The 17,963-nt window shown below is 52.5% G+C and overlaps 1 protein-coding gene across 4 annotated transcripts; it reads right to left on the bottom strand.

Moving 5' to 3' along the window:
• Positions 1-364: 364 nt before the first annotated feature.
• On the bottom strand, positions 365-12,183 carry ZNF205 (zinc finger protein 205). Of its 4 annotated transcripts, XM_036409865.2 has the most exons (8): positions 12,056-12,183; positions 11,478-11,601; positions 8,055-8,188; positions 4,702-4,910; positions 4,309-4,402; positions 3,839-3,959; positions 1,808-1,915; positions 365-1,598 (listed from the first exon to the last, which is right to left on the bottom strand). In XM_036409865.2, exons 3-8 carry the CDS (start codon positions 8,109-8,111, stop codon positions 541-543), a joined length of 1,647 nt encoding a protein of 548 aa, XP_036265758.1. In that variant the 5' UTR covers positions 8,112-8,188; positions 11,478-11,601; positions 12,056-12,183; the 3' UTR covers positions 365-540. The 4 variants fall into 4 exon arrangements, with proteins under 4 accessions (XP_036265758.1, XP_045427323.1, XP_036265760.1 ...); XM_045571367.1 differs by lacking the exons at positions 11,478-11,601; positions 12,056-12,183 and adding an exon at positions 8,848-9,638 and having other exon boundaries at positions 4,309-4,400; positions 4,703-4,910; XM_036409867.2 differs by lacking the exons at positions 11,478-11,601; positions 12,056-12,183 and adding an exon at positions 8,848-9,628 and having other exon boundaries at positions 365-1,568; positions 1,820-1,915.
• Positions 12,184-17,963: the final 5,780 nt, after the last annotated feature.

Raw genomic sequence — 17,963 nt, forward strand, 5'->3', positions numbered from 1 at the left:
AGAGAAAGCAGATGGAAAATGTCTGAGCTGGCACCTGCGACAGGAAACAGGGCAGGCAGGAGACATTGTGAGTTCACAAGCTGGCCCTGGCCCGCTCAGGCTCCCTGCAGGCAGGCCCAGGGCGGTTTCAGGGCTGTGGGCAAGGCCCATGGTCTGAGAGTGATGGCACAGCTGAGGCCCCCCTGGGAGTCCACAATTCCAGCAGTGGCTGGTTGGCTTCAGGTCTTAAGCCCTCCTTTGCCTGGAGACTCATGGTCCTGACCATTTGGATAGGGCCCCAACCCAACTCCGGGGCCAGCCACCAGCATCCCCCATGGCCCCAACCCTCCCCACCCCACCCCAAGACAGAGCCATAGGCTGTGGCTTGAATTCCAAGTCCTTTAATTTGCAGCTAGCCTGCCTGGTCTTCAACGTGGACACTCCCAGTGTTGCCATGCCCCACCCCCACGCCAGCACCTCCCAACTCCCTTCCCAGCACCTTCTCACTGCCACTGCAGCTGCCCTCGTTCCTCCCCGGGCCGGCCCCTCCCTCCAGGCCTCCTAGGTGGGGGCAGGCGGGGGTGCCGCCAGGGCGCCAGCAGCTCCCAGCATCAGCATGGCCAGGGCCTTGGGGCCGGTGGTGTGGATCTTCTCGTGCCGGTGCAGGTTGGAGCGCCTGCTGAAGCTCTTGCCGCAGAGCGGGCAGGCGTAGGGCCGGACCCCGCGGTGGGTGCGCTGGTGGGCGGTGAGGTGCGAGCTGTGGCTGAAGCTCTTGCCGCAGTCGAGGCAGTGGTAGGGCTTCTCCCCCGTGTGCGTGCGGTTGTGCGCGATGAGGTTGGAGCGCTGGCTGAAGCACTTGCCACACTCGGGACAGGGGTAGGGCTTGACCCCCGTGTGGGTGCGCTGGTGGGTGACCAGGGCCGAGCTCTGCGTGAAGCACTTGCTGCAGACGGGACACTTGTGGGGCTTGGCCCCGGTGTGCGTGCCCTGGTGCGTGACCAGGTCCGAGCGGCGCGTGAAGCGCTTGGCACAGCGGTCGCATACGTAGGGCTTCTCGCCCGTGTGGATGCGCTGGTGCTGGATCAGCGTGGAGTGGTGGCTAAAGCTCTTCCAGCAGGACGGGCAGGTGTAGGGCTTCTCGCCCGTGTGGATGATTTGGTGCTGGATGAGGTGCGAGCTGCGGCCGAAGCGCTTGCCGCAGTCCGTGCAGGCGTAGGGCTTCTCGCCCGTGTGCGTGCGCCGGTGCGTCACCAGGTGGGAGTGCCAGCTGAAGCCCTTGCCGCACTGCTCGCATTTGTAGGTCTTCTTGCTGGGGTCGCCGTCGGGGGCCACGCCCTCCTCGCCGGTTTCGGGGGCGCCCGTCTCCCCCTCGCTGGGTTTCTCTAACGGGTCAGTGTCGGACAGGGCTGGCTCCAGCTCTCTCTCCTCCGGGACCCCCGGCGGCCCCTCATCTTTGGGGGGCCACGTTCTCTGGCTGCCGGCTGCCTGCCATCCACACTGTAGGACATCCTGGGCTCTCCCTGTCCTGGTCCGAAAGGACTTCACGTCCCCAGGGACTGCCGGGTCCTCCTTTCTCACCTCCACCGCTCCTGGAGAAACGATTTCCAACCAGAGAGAGGCTTTTGTGAGGGACCCAAGGGAATTCCAGAGATGGAGAAAAGCGCAAGGACCAGAGGGGGGCCTGGGGAACGACTGCCACCCTGAGCAGAGGAGGGAAGGCTGGCACCCTGCCCCAGGCAGGGCCAGGTGTCTGCACCCACAGGAACCAGAGCCTGCACAGACAAAGGGCACCTGGGAGTGCCACCGACAACCCACTGCCCGCCATCACCTCTGGACGCACCTCTCTCCTCTTCATCTCCCATCTGCAGGCGTGCACTGGAGGCCTCGCCCTTGCCCTGCACCTGGGAGGCCCAGAAAGTTCTGCTGAAGGGAAACCCTGCCCGAAAAGAGATGCAGTGCTCAGTCACAGACCTCCCGGCTGCCCAGCAGGAGATCCCCCCCCCCCCCCACACACACACACCCCGAGAAGTGACAGAGCAAAGGGAATGGGTGCAACCGGAAACACCAGGTAATACCACATGAGCACAAAGACTGCTTGGTATCAGATGTCCACCCTCTCTAGGAAGCACGTCTTTCCAGGGCTGAGTCAGGGCTCCTCCTCGTCTCCTTGAAGGAGCACCAGGAGTAAAGGGCCAGTTCGGCTGCCAGCGACCCGCTCCCTCACTGTCACAGCAGTGGGCCCAGCATCGTTGGAAACCAAACACAGTCTCCCACTCCTGCGCCTACACCTTTCCAACACCATCAGCAAAAAAGGGCTCCTGGGAGAGGGCCGGGGACAGGAAGGCCAGAGACACCAACCACCCAGAAGTCAGGGACCAGAGGTCCATTCGGTAAGTCCGTGGTAAAGGCCTGAGAATTCTGGTTAAGTCAGTAAGAGAGCAGAGGGCCTGGCCTCCATACCCTGATCCAAGCTCCCGGGAAGCTTGTGTTGGACAAACTGGTCATTCCTGACACTTGTCATGGGGCCACAAATGGGCACTAGGTTCCCTCTGATCACTCAGGACTTGCCTAGTCCTGCTGATCTGGGCCCTGAGAGTTAACAACTAAAGGAGTGAGCAGGGTGGCTGTGATTTTAGAGTCCATCAGGGACTGTAGGGGTCTCAGCTCACCACTGAAGTCAAAGGGGGCCATTACCAAGCCCCCAACTCCTCTTGGACTAGCAGGTGTGCAACAGATGTATGTTGATAGACATACTAACTGAATGAACAAACGAATGAATGAATGAATGAATGTATGAAGAGCCCAGCCAGCATGGCTCAGTGGTTGAATGTCAACCTATGAACCAGGAAGTCAAGGTTCGATTTCTGGTCAGGGCATATGTCCAGGTTGTGGGCTTGATCCCCAGTGTGGGGTGTGCAGGAGGCAGCTGACCAATAATTCTCTCTCTCCCTCTCCCTTCCTCTCTGAAATAAAAAATATATATTTTAAAAATGAATATACACACCGAGTTTTTCATAAGATCTCATGAAAATGTGCCCAAAAAAACTAGTCTGAAAGTGAGGAGAACAGCCCTGTGACTTAACTCTTACAGTGAGAAAAACAGAGAGAGCCACGCCCCTCTGAGAAGAGGACATGCCTCTTGGGCATGAGTTAATCTGGAGATTAACTGGCACCATGTCCCCGCTACTGCAGGCATGCGGCCCTGACCCCAGAGCCAAGTTTTCTGCTCGGACATTTCAAAAGTCTAGTTTCGTGCATAGCTGGTGTGGCTCAGTGGATGAGTATCAACTTATGAACCAGGAGGTCACGGTTCCATTCCTGATCAGCACACATGCCCAGACTGTGTGCTCAATCCTCAGTAGGGGGCATGCAGGAAGCAGCAGATCAATGATTCTCTCTCATCATTGATGTTTCTATCTCTTTCTCCCCTCTCCCTTCCTCTCTGAAATAAAGAGAGAGAGAGAGAGAGAGAGAGAGAGAGGGTGAAAACTACAGGTATAAGCACACAGAAGAACCAAAGAGAAGCAGAATCTGTAGGTAGGCACTGTCTAGTCCAGCAGCCAACTAGCCACATATAGCTATTTCAGTTCAAAACTGAGCTGATTAAATGAAGTAAATTAAATACTCAGTTGCTCTAACCACATTTCTATGCTCTACAGCCACATCTGGCTCATGGCTGCCAGCTCAGCCCATACATGGAGCATGCCCATCACTAGAAGGTTCTACATAACAGCACTGTCTATGTGAACTATGAGAAGGGGTTAGGCCTTGGAAAGCTGGGAGGTGACAGTGGGCACACCCCTCCTCTGACATCTGGGGCCTCGGGAAGTGGTCGCCCCAACACAAGGGCCAGCCTTACCCAAGGCCAGCCCATTTCGCTTCTGCAGGACATCCCGGTAGAAGCTCTGCTGCGTGTGGTCCAGCTGCCCCCACTCCTCCCGGGAGAGGTACAGAGCCACGTCCTCAAAGGTGACTGGCATCTGAAACAACACAAAATGCCTTCTCTGCGGACACAACAGGCATGGCGGAGGGAGCCTGACAGTGCCAAGATGAGGCCAAGATGAGATTCCCAACTCCCAACCTGCTGCCCAGGCCTGAGGGTGAAGCAGGAGCCACCCAAGGATTTTGGGGGGTGGGGGTGGAGGTAAGAATAAGGCAGTTGTGTGCAACAGACAGGAACAAAAACAAGAGGCCTTCTTTCTGACACCACAGCCAAAGCTTGGAATTCCAGCACATTTCCCTCCAGCACCCACCCTCCGGTCCGGTGCTGAGCTCTGGAGGACGATTCGGTCAGAGATGCTGTCCCTTGGCCTTGGATAGCGCACTCACCTGGGACCAGGCAGTGAGGAGCGCTGCAGCCATCTGCCGGTCTCTGGTCCTCCCCTCCTGGGAAAGCACGGGGATCTGGGGGGAGGGGAGGGCTGAGAGAGGAGAGAGGTCCTCAGAGAGGCCACCTCATCCTGCTGCATCCTGCTGCTCCCAAAGTGGGCTCATGCCTGGAAAATGCACAGCCACCTCAAACCCCACTGCTGACCCCACCCAAGAAGAGGACAGTAGGCTCTGAGGCTGTGCCAGGATGGCCTCCAAGAGACAAGTGAGCAGACACCCAGGCATTGCTCCTGCCCTTGGCAGCGGCCTCTTCCCCTCCCCTCCTGGGCTGTGAGCCTCCCTCTCTCCCACAGCCGCTGCCCAGGAAAGCACGGCTCTTCACCCCTCTCCTCACCTCCGGGCAGAAAGAGAGCTTTCTCCTTAGCACCCTGGCTTAGGCCCCAGATCCAAGCTCTTTGCACCTTGTCCTCCTGCAGCGCCTCCTCCGGGTGTGGCTCTTGCAGCTCTGTCTTAATGCAGGGCGACTCCTGAGCGGCTCCCAATGGCGCCATCTCCTTTGGCTCAGGAAGCATTTCTTGACAGGGATGCCCTGGACCTGGAACCTAGGAATGGCAGCCCCCATCAGCACTGGGACGGAGACGGAGAGACACGGCCGAGCACCCACGTCCTCCACACCGAGGGGTCCCTGCAAGGGCAGACACCTAGTGTGGCCGAATGCACAACCAAACACAAGACACAGCCTTAGGACTGGCCTTGCTCCTTTCCCTACCCCAGGGGCCTGTGCACCGCCTGTTCACCACCACAAGGGAAGAAAGGCAGCTTCTCAAGGCCCTGCGAGGTGCCAGCTGGCTGTGCCCACAGAACGGCTGCCTGTTTCGATTCAGGCCTGCACCTCTAACAGCCGTGTGGATTATTATTATTCTTTTTTTTAAATATATATTTTATTGATTTTGTACAGAGAGGAAGAGAGAGGGATAGAGAGTTAGAAACATCGATGAGAGAGAATAATCGATCAGCTGCCTCCTGTACAACCCCCACTGGGGATGCGCCAGCAACCAAAGTACATGCCCTTGACCGGAATCAAACCTGGGACCCTTCAGTCCACAGGCTGACGCTCTATCCACTGAGCCAAACCGGTTTCGGCTGGATTATTATTTTTAATATAGGAGGTAACCAAGTATAGCAGGTAGAAAATCTAATGACTGGTGGGTGTCCTTATAAAAAGAGGAGAGGACATGGAAATATGGAGGAGGCCCTGCGAAGACAGAAGCAAAGGTTGGAGAGATGCTGTCACAAGTCACGGGACAGCTGGAGCCCCCGGAAGCCAGGAGAGGCAAAGGATTCTCCCCTGGAGCCTTGGGAGCCCTGGCAACACTGTGGGTTTGGGTTTCTGGCCTCAGAACTGAGAGAACCAATTCTGGTTGTTTTAAGCCACCAAGTTTGTGGTCCTGTGTTACAACAGCCCCAGGAAACTAATCTTCCCAGGCTCAGCGATCAGACAATGGCCCAAAATCATGGAGCTGGTGAGTGACTCCACCAGGATTCGAATTCAAGTGTCTCTGACTCCCAAGTCACCCTCGGGCCACCATGTCTTCAAGGTGACCGGGAGGCATCGGGTGGCCTGGGGCTGCTCCTGGCCTGACTCAGTTTGGTCAGAGTAGTTGGGCGTTTGTTGGTTTGGAAAAAAACCCAAGAGTGCCACTAAGTGTGCTGAGGCCTGATGCCCATCGTGGTCTGACAGAACTCCTCTCCAGCTCACCCTTTCAGCACCACCCCGCACAGTGGGACTGCAGGGTCCTCCCAATTTGCCCCCCCACTTTGTCACACCAGCCTCAGCCCGGCCTCTGCGTGAGGAGCAGGCTTTAGTCAGGTGACCGGGGCTCAAATCCAGAGCCTCACTAGCCATTCGCCTGAGCAGGCACCGCCTCCATCCAAACCTGCAGAGTCTCAGTTAAGTTACTTCCCTTCCCCTTGGAGGCCCCTGGTGAAGCCTCATTGTCTCCACAGCAAGGGACTAGCCTTCTGCTGGGAACTCATGCAAAACCCTCCCACATCCCCCATGTCCATCTGTTAGTCTCACAGGAAAAAACTCAGGAGTCAGGGTGCCCGAGAATCACGTGGGAGAGACAGCCTCCAAGACTCAGCTGCTCTGCCTCCTGCACAGATAACAGGTGAGTAAGAACTGCCCAGAACATTCCAGATAAACATAAAAAAGTTGCTATTATTATTATTACTCAACTGTGTGAGCTGTCAGAACCCACCATCAGCAGGGAATGCAGTGGGTGTGTAAGGCCCTTTGGAGTTACAAAGGCACTGTGGAATGGAAACCGAACACGGATAACAATTCCTTGTGCTTCTATGGCGGGAAAAACAGAACTGGTGCTTGATTTGTATTTTACTCCTAGGAGAAGGGCCATAGGTCTCTCTGACCAGGTTCCCGTCGCTGTGGGTGTTCTTGTTTTGTGTGTTACCAAAATGACCTCAATAAGCAGGCTGATGAACTATTTACCGAGTGCCTGCAGCAGCCAAGTCCAGAGCAACTAGGTCGGGAGCGGCAGTGACCAGACCCGGAGCAGCTGGTTGTGGAACGCACCAGAGCAACAGAGGCCAGGCCCTGAGCAACCAGGCCTGGAACAGCTCGCTCCTCACCTGTTCCTGCCCCACGGCTGCCTCTCAGACATGGCTGGAAACTTTTGTGGGAACTTGAGGGTCTGATGAATCAAGTGATGAAGGCTTAGATCTGGATGTGTTGAGTTAGTATAGCGCTGGGGTGTTGATCTGTGAGTGCCTTGGGTGAGGTCTGGATGAGGCTGGTTGACCCATTTGGAAATGTCTTTTGTGTGAAGTGTATCATTGGGCATGTTGAGGTATTATTGATATGAGAAAATGCTAAGTAACTGATTTACTATCTGAAAAGGGATTTACCATTGGGGAAAGGGAGGGAGGAAGAGACTGAACATAAACTGTGCACCTATGGATGAGGACAATGAGGGATGGGGAGGGGGCGGAGGGTGGGCTGGGAACCTGGTGGAGGGGGGAAGAAATGAGGAACCTTTGTAATAATATGAACAATAAAGATTAAAAAAAAAAAAAAAAAAAGAACTATTTACGGAGGACTCTGCCCATTACCTCTTCTGAGCCTCCTAACCACCTGGGTGAGACAGATGGGAACAACAAGCACATGATCCACATTTTGTAGGTCTTACAGAGGCCAGGGACTTGCCCAAGGTCACACACCTGGCCGTGACTGACTCATATTCCTCTGATTCCAAGCCTGGTGGCTCTGGTCTCCCTGTAATTACACACACACACAGTACAGGAAGGCCTAGGTGCTCACACCGAGAGAGAAGAGAAGGGGTCTCAGGCCAAGGACAGTGTGTGTGTGTGTGAGTGTGAGAGTGTGTGTGTGTGTGTGTGTGTGTGTGGTGGGGGAGGGTACTGAGGCTTCTGTGTGCTCTGGATTCTGTTCAGAGAGCTGGCCTCCTCAGTAGGGTTTCTACACAGCCTAATGCTACCTCACAACGTGGTCTTTGGTCCTCTGACGATTACAAAGCAATGCAGTCCCACAGAACTCAATTCCCAGGTGGAAAGTCTTTCCAATCATACCATCTTCTTTTTAATACTCCTATCACCCCCACCACCAGCTCTGCACCCCAGTGATTGGTCCAGACACCCTCCTGGGAAGATACCATCCAGCTCCAGTTCCTTCCAGAGCACACTCCCCTCACCTGGCACCCCGTCCATACCTCTTGGGCTCTCTCTTTGTCCTGGGTAGCCCGGATGCCGCCACGATCTGCAGACATTCTATCTCACAGCAAGAAAGCACAGCTGAGCTGTTTCCCGCTGTTGGCCAGGCCCCCTCCAGCCTCTGGCCAAGAGCCTAGAAGAGCAGAAGGAAATCAGGCAGCGTCTCCTGGACACCTCTGAAGTGCCCCCCAAAACCCCATGGAGGGCCAGATGCATCCCCATTTTCAATAAAAAATAAAGCCTCCTTGATGCCATCCATCCCTCTGTTTTTTTGCTCCTTGCTCCTACAGCATGCTATTTTGTATTCTCCCATTTGTCACTAAGCCAGAGCCCATCAGCTCAGATACAGACTGGGAATCTGTATCTCCTGTCATCAGAAGCTCTCAGAGATCCTACAAAGCAGGTGCTGCGTTGTAGCAGCCAGCTCAGCGGGGGAATCCAGGATCTGGCGTTTCTCTGGCTCAGGACACACATACACCCTGAACTCGGCCTGACTCAGCCCTGCCTGGGATCCAGAAAGTGAGCTGCCCACTCTCAGCAGCCCTCCCCCACCCCAACCCCCTGCAGCTGCAATGACCCGCCTGGCACTGGGAGTCCATCTGGCTGAGGGTCCTGACCGGAGGATGTCCTTCCTGTCCTTCCCCTTCCCCAAGCTGGGTCTAGGACCCCTTCTCTCCAAGCCTTCTACCCTCGACCCCCTCCCCTCCTGCCAGCTGGCCGCCCGCACCAGTCTTTGGATTCAGGCCCCCACCCGGCCCCCCACCCTCACTGAGGTGAAGATGGATGGGGCACCTTGAACAGTGGGAAGGGGGGGTCCTCCCCCAGGAAAGTTGTCACGGCAGCCAGCACCTGGGAAGGGGAGCCGGGCGGAGACTGGGATTAAGGACAACAGGAAGTCCCTCCCAGATCCCGTTCCCCGCGTAGCTGCAGTCCTAGAGGGTTCCTGGCTTCGAGGGTTCCGGGCTTAGGGTCCCCAGCCCAGCAGGGCTTGCTATTGCCCCAAAGGTCAGTCCCAATCTGCACTGGCAGCTCACAGTCACTTTTCCGGGCACGTATTACTAGAGATGCCACACAAGCAGGGGTGCAAATACGGGAAAATGCGTTTTATGGGAGGAGTTTGACATTTGGCGTTTCAGAGACAGCACTGCAGCTGTCCTCACAGGAGGGAGGCACTTTGCTGGGTGGAGGGGCAGATGGTCCTTTTCAGCACCATTGAGGACTTCTGAGGGTCTGTGGTGTCTCCATAGAGATTTCCCCTCGATTTTATTTGCGGCCCCAGGCTGGTCAGCAGGTCCTCCGGGTTCCCCCAAGACTGATACAGAGTTCCCGCTCCATAAGAAGCCCAGGGTCTCCCTTCTGCCTCTTTCCCCCATTTCCCTACACCTCTGAAAGATGGGGGATCAACCTAATTTTTCTAATTGCCTCCGACCCTCAACTCCCTCCCGAGGCTGAGGTAAGCGGAGGCTAAGGGGTCTGGCCCAACTATCCATGGGGCCCCAGACCCTCAGACATCCCTGGTAGGTTCATATTGCACCTCCCAGTCAGAAAGGGGGTGGGGACTAGCCCTGAAGTCAGATTCTAGGAAGATTCCTAGAAATTTCCTCCAGGAAACATTCCCCTGCCCATTGCCATCAGCCCATCCGTCCAGGCTGATTACTTCAAAGTAATCTGGTGTTGGGAACACAGTGGAATGGGAAGAAGTGGAGATGAAACAAAACCAACGTTTGAATTGATGATTATTCCCCCATTTCCCTACACCTCTGAAATCAGGGCTGATGGGCTGAAGGCCATGGGCAGGGGAAGGTTGATGGGCAGAGCAATGGGCAGAGGAAATAGTACAATAGCCCTCATGAACCCATCCCTTTTCTTCCAGGAAATATGGGACGTGTCCACTGCATCCAGTAAGACAAGCATGCCTGGCCCCTGTACCAGCCTACAGGCATGCTACAAAGGCTCATAAGGATTTCTCTTTTAGAAAATCAGAGGCTCGATGCATGAAATTTGTGCAAGAGAAGGCCTCCCTTCGCCTGGCTGGCTGCCGGCACCGGCTTCCCTCTGGCACCTGGGGCCTGGGCTTCCCTTGGGCTGCTGGCAGGCACCCAGGACCTGGGCTTCTCTCACAGCCCTGGCTTCATCCAGAAGGACGTCCAGATGGATGTCTGGTCTAATTAGCATATTATGCTTTTATTATTATAGATTAGTTTCCAACATTTAAAAATTAGAATTCTCATAAATGTTATTTTCTTGAAAAATTAGAACATCTGGCAACCCTGGACCCAACTTCCTCACCTCCAGGGGCCGCTCTCAGACGGCCACATTTGGTTCCCACTTGGCTCCTGCAATATTTTAAGTTTGCAACTCTCCTTCTGGAGTTCAACATGTTTTAGGAGTCCCAGAACTCTAACCCATTCTGTTGTCACTTTGATGGAGAAATTACCCCTATGGTTTATCTCTGGTCAGTATTTCCAGACATTTTAATCCTCAAGGTAAAGAGAGATGTACAAAGGTGGAGCAAAAGTAACTATTGTTTTCAAGCCAGAGAGAGTACAAACTGAGAAGCCACAGGGAGCCCTGAAGAAGTGAACTGCTCAATCTGTGAGCATTTCTCCATCAGGGGGAGCATGGTCGCTGTCCAGAGTAACGGACCTTGCTCCTCGGAGAGCCGTTTTAGCCCATGGCAGTCCCAGGAGTGCACCGAGTCCAAAAAGAGTGCTTCCTGGGCAAAAGTCTCTACCTCAACTAGTAAGGGACACGTCAGGGATATTGGGAAGTCCGGAGATTTGGGTCCCACCAGGGGATTGCCTACACTAGACCGAATAAAGTAATAGTATTTATTTAACTGTTAAAATATATACTGAGCACCTGCTATATGACAGATAGTAGTGCCTTCTTGGAAATAAAAGGAAACCCTTCCAGGACCAGTGCTAGGCCCGAGCAGGCGTAGGAGGAGAGGCTCTCACGCTTGCTATGTGGGAATTCCCTGGACGAGTTCAGAAAGGCACCCAGGCAGGGTGAGTCAATGAGTAAAGCAGAGATCAAAACCTAAATGCATTGGTTGTATGAAACTTGTGTATTACATATAATCATATTCTGTTAAAAAACAAAACAAAAAAACTGCATGCATCCAGCAGCTAGGCAGTACCACAAATGACAGGCTCGTTGGGTGTAAGACCTGAGAGGGGAGGGACTTCAGGGGCCTCAATAAACCATATTTTGTTTAAAAGGTGACAGTTGGGGACCCAGAATTGCCAAAGCTTGAGGATTTTTCAAGAGAACTCAAAAGAATAAGATTTTTATGTGAAATGTCCTGACTTTTAAATGTTGATGACTAAAATAAATTTTTTTAAAAATAACTCCATATAAATCCAGCACAAATCACCGGCTGTCCAGTTCACAGGCCACCAGTGTAGGTATGTACTCACCACAGGAGCCTGTCACAAGGATAATTATGGATGAAGGCGCTTATTGGAGCTTCAGGCACCGGAAACACAAATGCAAACTGGTATCAGGTGGCTTCATTGAGCTTGAGTAAGGAGAATACGCTATCTTTAGAAAATAAATCATGACCTATCTTCAGAGATTGGCCTGAGAGCTTATCAGGTCTTAAAGAGGACTTTACAAAAACAAAAACAAACAAAAAACACACCCAGAATAATAAAAACTAAAACACACACACACACACACACACACACACACTAATCTTAAATAAGAAAAAAAAAAAATAATCTTAAGGAAAAAGTAGCCTTGTATTAAGGCAGCCCAGGCTGGAGACAGGCCAATGTAAACATCTAGTCTTAGGAAGAAGAGACCAGAGAGGGAAATAAAGGAATGGGAGAGAAGGAGAAAAACAGGAATAATCGAATAAATAGAGCAGAGTAAATGTTCACCACTGACAAAGGAAAAAAGAAAACCAGTACGTGTTAGATAGGAGGGGTCCCAGGAATAAAGAAGAAAAATAAGAACCCCCAAGTCTGCCGGAGACCAGGTCGTGGGAGCTCACCCCCAGAGGCACAGAGGTGACTCCGCCGCTGGGTCCCCCCTAATGCGAGGCAGCAGGAGAGGACGCTTTCGGAGCACCGGTGCTGGGAGCGTGTTGCCTAGGCAACGACGTTGCCCCGCCCCGAGGACACGCCGGTGATTGGCTGACTTCCACATGGCCCCGCCTCTCCAAGGCGCCGTCCGACCACTCGCACCTGCGCGCTCCCGTCCGCGCCCCCAGGGGCAGCCCCGCTGAGTGGAGTTACCCTTGCGCCTCCGGACCCAGGCGGGTGTGCTGGCGTTTCCCGTCCGGCTGCCCCACTCCAACTTCCGGTTTTCCCGGCTCTCGCGGCACCAGCTACGAGCACCGGGCGCGGGGCCACCCGAAGCGGCGAGAACTCCGGGGCGGACGCTTGCAAGCCCGCTATGGGGAAATTGAGGCGGTCTGCGCGGGGCCACCAAGCTACCAACCCGGAGCAAACTCCGGCCCGGCCTTCCGGGGACAAGGTCTCCTCCCACACTCACCTAGTCTGAATTTTGTTTCAGATAGGGGAGTGTATGCCACCATGTGCTGCTGACTTATCCCTACTCTGTGTGTGTAACACATCTTAGAGATTGTGCAATATAAAAAACATACAGAGAAGAGAAAAACAACAACAACATGCATGCCGAAACCGGTTTGGCTCAGTGGATAGCGCGTTAGTCTGGGGACTGAGGTTCCAGGTTCTATTCTGGTCAAGGGCCTTGGTTGCTGGCACATCCCCAGGAGGGGGTATGCAGGAGGCAGCTGGTCGATGTTTGTTTCTCACGGATGTTTCTAGCTCTATCCCTCTTCCTTCCTCTCTGTAAAAAATCAATAAAAAATATATTAAACAGCCGAAACCGGTTTGGCTCAGTGATAAGAGTGTTGGTCTGCAGACTGAAGGGTCCAGGGTTCGATTCTGGTCAAGGGCATGTACCTGGGTTGCAGGCACATCCCCAGTAGGGGGTGTGCAAGAGGCAGCTGATCGATGATTCTCTCTCATCGATGTTTCTAACTCTATTCCTCTCTGTAAAAAAATCAATAAAATATTATATATATATAAAACAAACAAACATGTATTGTGTCGAAGACAAACACATCCGGACACTGGTTAAAGCGGTGGGAAGATTTTATTCGGTAACTACTGACAGCAGGGAAAAGAGCGGCATGCCATCCGATTTGACAGGGCATCTGGGAAAGGGAGGGTGAGGCAGGGAGAGAAGGGGCTCAGTGGACTCAGAAGTGAAAGGGCTCAGAGCCGGTCAGTGTAGCTGTGATGAGGCCAGGTGTGTCTGCTGGATGTGTCAGTAGTCCATCCTCCCACGAGTAGGGAGACGGACGTCTTGTCCTTCCCGGCAAATGCATTTCAAAGGAATGACTCTCAGGGCTGTGACAGATGGCTTCTGAGTTGTAAAAGACACATATTCACATTTATAAGCCCTTTTTAGTAAATAGTCTGAGAAAGGGAGGTCAGGGGCCAATCACCAGGTATTGACTAGAACAAACTAAATTCTCCTGGCAGCAGCTTGAGCTTTTTCAGGCAGGCATTTTAGGGGTGGGGGGTGGGGGGCGCTAGAGTCATCCTAGCCTTAGGCTGTTAGAAGCCACAATTTGGTCAAGTCTCTTAGTGCAGGTTTGGATGGAGATGTTGTGTGCTGAACTCAAGTAGTGCTTTGGTTTTTTTGTTGTTGTTTGTTTTGTTTTTGTTTTTGTTTTGTTTTAACTAGGGCATATTGTGTGGCTATATATATATGTCTCTTTAACCAGGTCCCTCTCACCACCAAATTCTTTTTTTTTTTTTAATATATTTTATTGATTTTTTACAGAGAGGAAGGGAGAGAGATAGAGAGCTAGAAACGTCGATCAACCAGCTGCCTCTTGCACACCCCCTACCAGGGATTTGCCTGCAACCAAGGTACATGCCCTTGACCAGAATCGAACCCGGGGCCTTTCAGTCTGCAGACCGATGCTCTACCACTGAGCCAAACTGGTTTCGGCTCACCACCCAATTCTTGATGCCCTTGTCCTGCAGCAACAGGAACTACTCAGCAGTTATGATCATGGAGGCTTTGTTCCTTCCTAGTGGGTGAGCAAGACTAACATCTAATCTTGCAAATAGGGGAGGCAGAGAAGCTGCCAACCCCAGGCATGGCTTCTGGATATCAGCCATGATGCTGGGTTGGCAGTCTGCCTGTCAAAGATGCTTTTTCCTGCCCTGGGCAAGCTCCCAGGGGGACAGAAGTCTCCTGCATAAGCAGCAATACTAAGTCTTTCTTTGCACAATTGTCAAGGCTAGCAGTTTCAGCCTCGGCTCAGCAAGCCACCAAATTTAATAGGGTAAATTGGTTATGCTCCCCAGGGGTGTTGATAGTTCTTTTTTAAAAAAATATTTTTATTGATCTCAGAGAGGAAGGAAGAGGGAGAGAGCGATAGAAGCATCAATGATGAGAGAGAATCATTGATTGGCTGCCTCTTGCATGCCCCTACTGGGGATTGAACCCATAACCCGGGCATGTACCCTTGAACTCCTGACTCAGGCCAGTGTCCAGGGGACTCTTCAGTCCACAGGCCTACGCTTTATCCACTGACCCAAACCGGCTAGCGCAATAAGTTCTGATTTGATCCCGATGCTGGCTAAAAGGCTGTTTTCACTTGGTAGAAACCCATCGCACTCTTCATTGTTGGTTTTTATACATTTCTGTATGTTACATTTAAAAGTTTACTTTAAAAAGCAACAACAAAGTGAATGAAGAGAAATAGTTCAGCCATTGCTATGGTTCAGGTAAGACATAATGGTGACCTGGATATGGGTGACGGCACTGGAGGTAGAGAATCGGGCAGACTTGAAAAATATTTACAATATTAGACTTACAGAACTTAGAGATTGATAAGATGTCAGAATGAAGTGAGGAGGTCAAGAATAAGTGAATAAGCCAGTCAATGAAAGAAAAACACAACATGATCTCACTCATTTATGGATAATAAAGAACATTATAAACTGATGAACAAAAATATAGATACAGAGACAGTAAAGCAACAAACAGACTGTCAAATTATAGCGGGGAGGGGAGGGAGATATGGGGGAGATAAGAGATCAACCGAAGGACTTGTATGCATGCATATAAGCATAACCAATAGACAAAAAACTCTGGGGAGGAAGGGCATGTATGTGAGTGGGAGGGGCAATGGTAAGATATGTACACATATAATACCTCAATAAAAAAATTATTTATTAAATGTGGGGAAAATTAAATCTAGGGGAAAATTAAATGTGGGGAAAATTAAAGCCAGGTCAGCAGAAGTACATGACAAGATGACTGACATCTTTCCTCCCATCTCTTCAGAAATTTCAAGAGAAAAACAAATCTTCCTGTATTTTCAATTTATGTAAGATTCCTCCATTTAGGATAATTCAGTGCAAAGAGAGAACTCCTCCAACACTGGGAAGAATTACTATTAAAAGCCCTATGATTGCGAAGCCCGTGTGGCTCAGTGGCTGAGTGTTGACCTATGATCCAGGAGATCATGGTTAGATTCCCCGTCAGAGTACAGGCCTGGGTTGCGGTTTCAGGCTCGATCCCCAGTAGGGGGAAGCCGATCAATGATCTTCATCATTGATGTTTCCATCTCTCCCTCTTCCTTCCTCTTTGAAATCAATAACTTATATTTTAAAGCCCTTTGACCCCTGAATAGCCTCTGGTTAATCCAGTGGCCTAAGTGTGTTCCTAACCTGCATTAAGCCTTGGCTGTGTTGCAAGGTGGTTAGCATGTTGGCCCATGCACTGAAGGTTCTTGGATTCCCAGTCAAGGGCATGTACCTGGTTCCATCCCCAACCCTGGTCGGGTGTGTATGGAAGGCACACATCTTTGTCACATCAATGTTCCTCTCTTTCTCTCTTTCCCTATCTCTCCTCCTCCCCTCAGTCCCTCCCTCCCTTCCAATCTATCTAAAAATCAATGGAAAAAATAGCTTGGGTGAGGATTAATATATATATCTTTTCTGATGTTCTCTATTTCAGTCAATATAGTATAATCCATTTAGTCATGCAAGCCAGAAATTTGGACTTATTCTCCCCCCCCCCCATAGGAATATGAAGTTTATTTTTTTCCTTAAGATTATTTTTTTCTTATTTAAGATTATTGCGTGTGTGTGTGTGTGTGTGTGTGTGTGTGTGTTAAGACACCAATTACTTCCAAAAATCCTAGGGTAACAAGTAGAATAGTTGAGGTTTGCAGTTTCAATATAATTTTAGGAGATTCTGAAATATACCCCAAATAGGTAGGTGGATATTAAAAGTTCTTTGGGGATGTGTTACCATTTACATAGAGATAAGTCATCCAGCAACTTAACAAGAATTTTTGTTTGTTCATGGATAACACTCTGGGAAAGGGGGATGTATTTTTCAAAGTTCAGGATGAATTTGAAGAGAACTAAATGTTCATTAAGCACTTTTTTCCTGCGAAGTAACTTCTGTTAATGAGAGAAATAAAGGGAATCCTGCTTCAGGGACCTAAAGCCTCATGGAGGCAGCCCTTGTCTGTCCACCGAGCCCGCATCCTTGCCCGACACACATTAGGGAAGCAAATGTTTTCCGAATGAATGAATGAATGAATGAGTGGTCTAAACCCGTGCTGAGCCAGGAGCTGAGATATTAGGCAAAGCACACAAGCTGGCTGAGGTTTAGGGATGAAGGCCAAAAGCTAGTGTCAGTCTTTTCTCCCTCCCAGGCCTTTGTCTGGCTGTTTTGGGTAGTTGGGTCAAGTAGGCCTCTGCTTTTTTTTTCTTTTCTTTTTTCTTTTTATATTTTATTGATTTTTTACAGAGAGGAAGAGAGAGGGATAGAGAGTTAGAAACACTGATGAGAGAAACATCGACCAGCTGCTTCCTGCACACCCCCTACTGGGGATGTGTCCGCACCCAAGATACATGCCCTTGACCGGAATAGAACCTGGGACCTTTCAGTCCGCAGGCCGACACTCTGTCCACTGGGACAAACCGGTTTCGGCTGGCCTCTGCTTTTCTAACTTATTTCCAGGAAAGGGGTGCGCCTGAGTCGGAGGCCCTGGCGAACCCCGAATCTTCCAGCTGCATTCCCAGCCAGCTCCCTCAGGCGCTCACGCTCGGCCCCGCGCCCGGAGACGGCCAGGTCGCATCCTTCGCCAGACAGGCCATGTTCCTGCGGCTCGGGTGCAGCCACACGCTCTCTCAGGGGTCAGGTACAAGGCCACGTCCTCCAGCCAACAGCCATGGGGTCGGATCTCAGGAGCAGGGGCGGCAGCCTGGGGGCCGGTGGAGGAGCCCGGGCCGGGTCTGCGGGAGGAGCCCCCGCCCCGCCCCGCCCCGCAGGGAGGCTGCAGGACTTCTAGGACGTGGCCTTGCTGCCCCCACTGCCCCCAGGACAGACTGGCCTCATGGCCTCGGCTCAGCACCAGAGGAGGGTCCAGGCAATAGAGACAGCCATCCTGCCCGGGCGGGCCGCACAGCCGGGTGGGGGTGGGGTGGGGGTGGGGGAAGGGGGGTTGTGAACCCGGGAGGAGCCGCCCGACGGGGAGCCCGGGGTGGGGTCGCAGCAAACCCCTGAGTTCTGAGGGCCCGCGGGCAGCTTCTCTGCCATCTGGTCTGTCCCCGAACGTGCCAGGAGAGGAGGATGCCGAGCGGACAAGGGAAGCATCCCCGTGGGCAGGGGCTGGTGGTCCCGGGCGGCCCACCCAGACACATAACGGAACCAGATGAGCCCGTGCTCAGCACGGGAAGACCGCCGCCTGCGAGGGAGCCAGCGGGAGCGCAGGTCTGGCCCCCATGGCCCTGGGCCCCGCGGCTGCCAGTCTCCAGCCTGCAGCCCCCCTGGAGGGGGCCCCGGGGCTCCGGGACAGGTGGTGCCACGGGGTGCACCTCCAAAAGCACAGC

This window comes from Pipistrellus kuhlii, unplaced genomic scaffold (assembly GCF_014108245.1).
Source record: "Pipistrellus kuhlii isolate mPipKuh1 unplaced genomic scaffold, mPipKuh1.p scaffold_m20_p_4, whole genome shotgun sequence".
NCBI lineage: Eukaryota > Metazoa > Chordata > Mammalia > Chiroptera > Vespertilionidae > Pipistrellus > Pipistrellus kuhlii.

Excerpts from the sequence above, each read along its gene's own strand:
- ZNF205 (XM_036409865.2), bottom strand. The coding sequence starts at position 8,111 with ATGTCTGCAGATCGTGGCGGCATCCGGGCTACCCAGGACAAAGAGAGA. Across the intron at positions 1,916-3,838 it reads GCGAAATGGGCTGGCCTTGG|GGTTTCCCTTCAGCAGAACT; the intron begins GTAAGGCTGGCC and ends CTTTTCGGGCAG. Across the intron at positions 1,599-1,807 it reads GGAGAGAGGTGCGTCCAGAG|CCTCTCTCTGGTTGGAAATC; the intron begins GTGATGGCGGGC and ends CCCTCACAAAAG.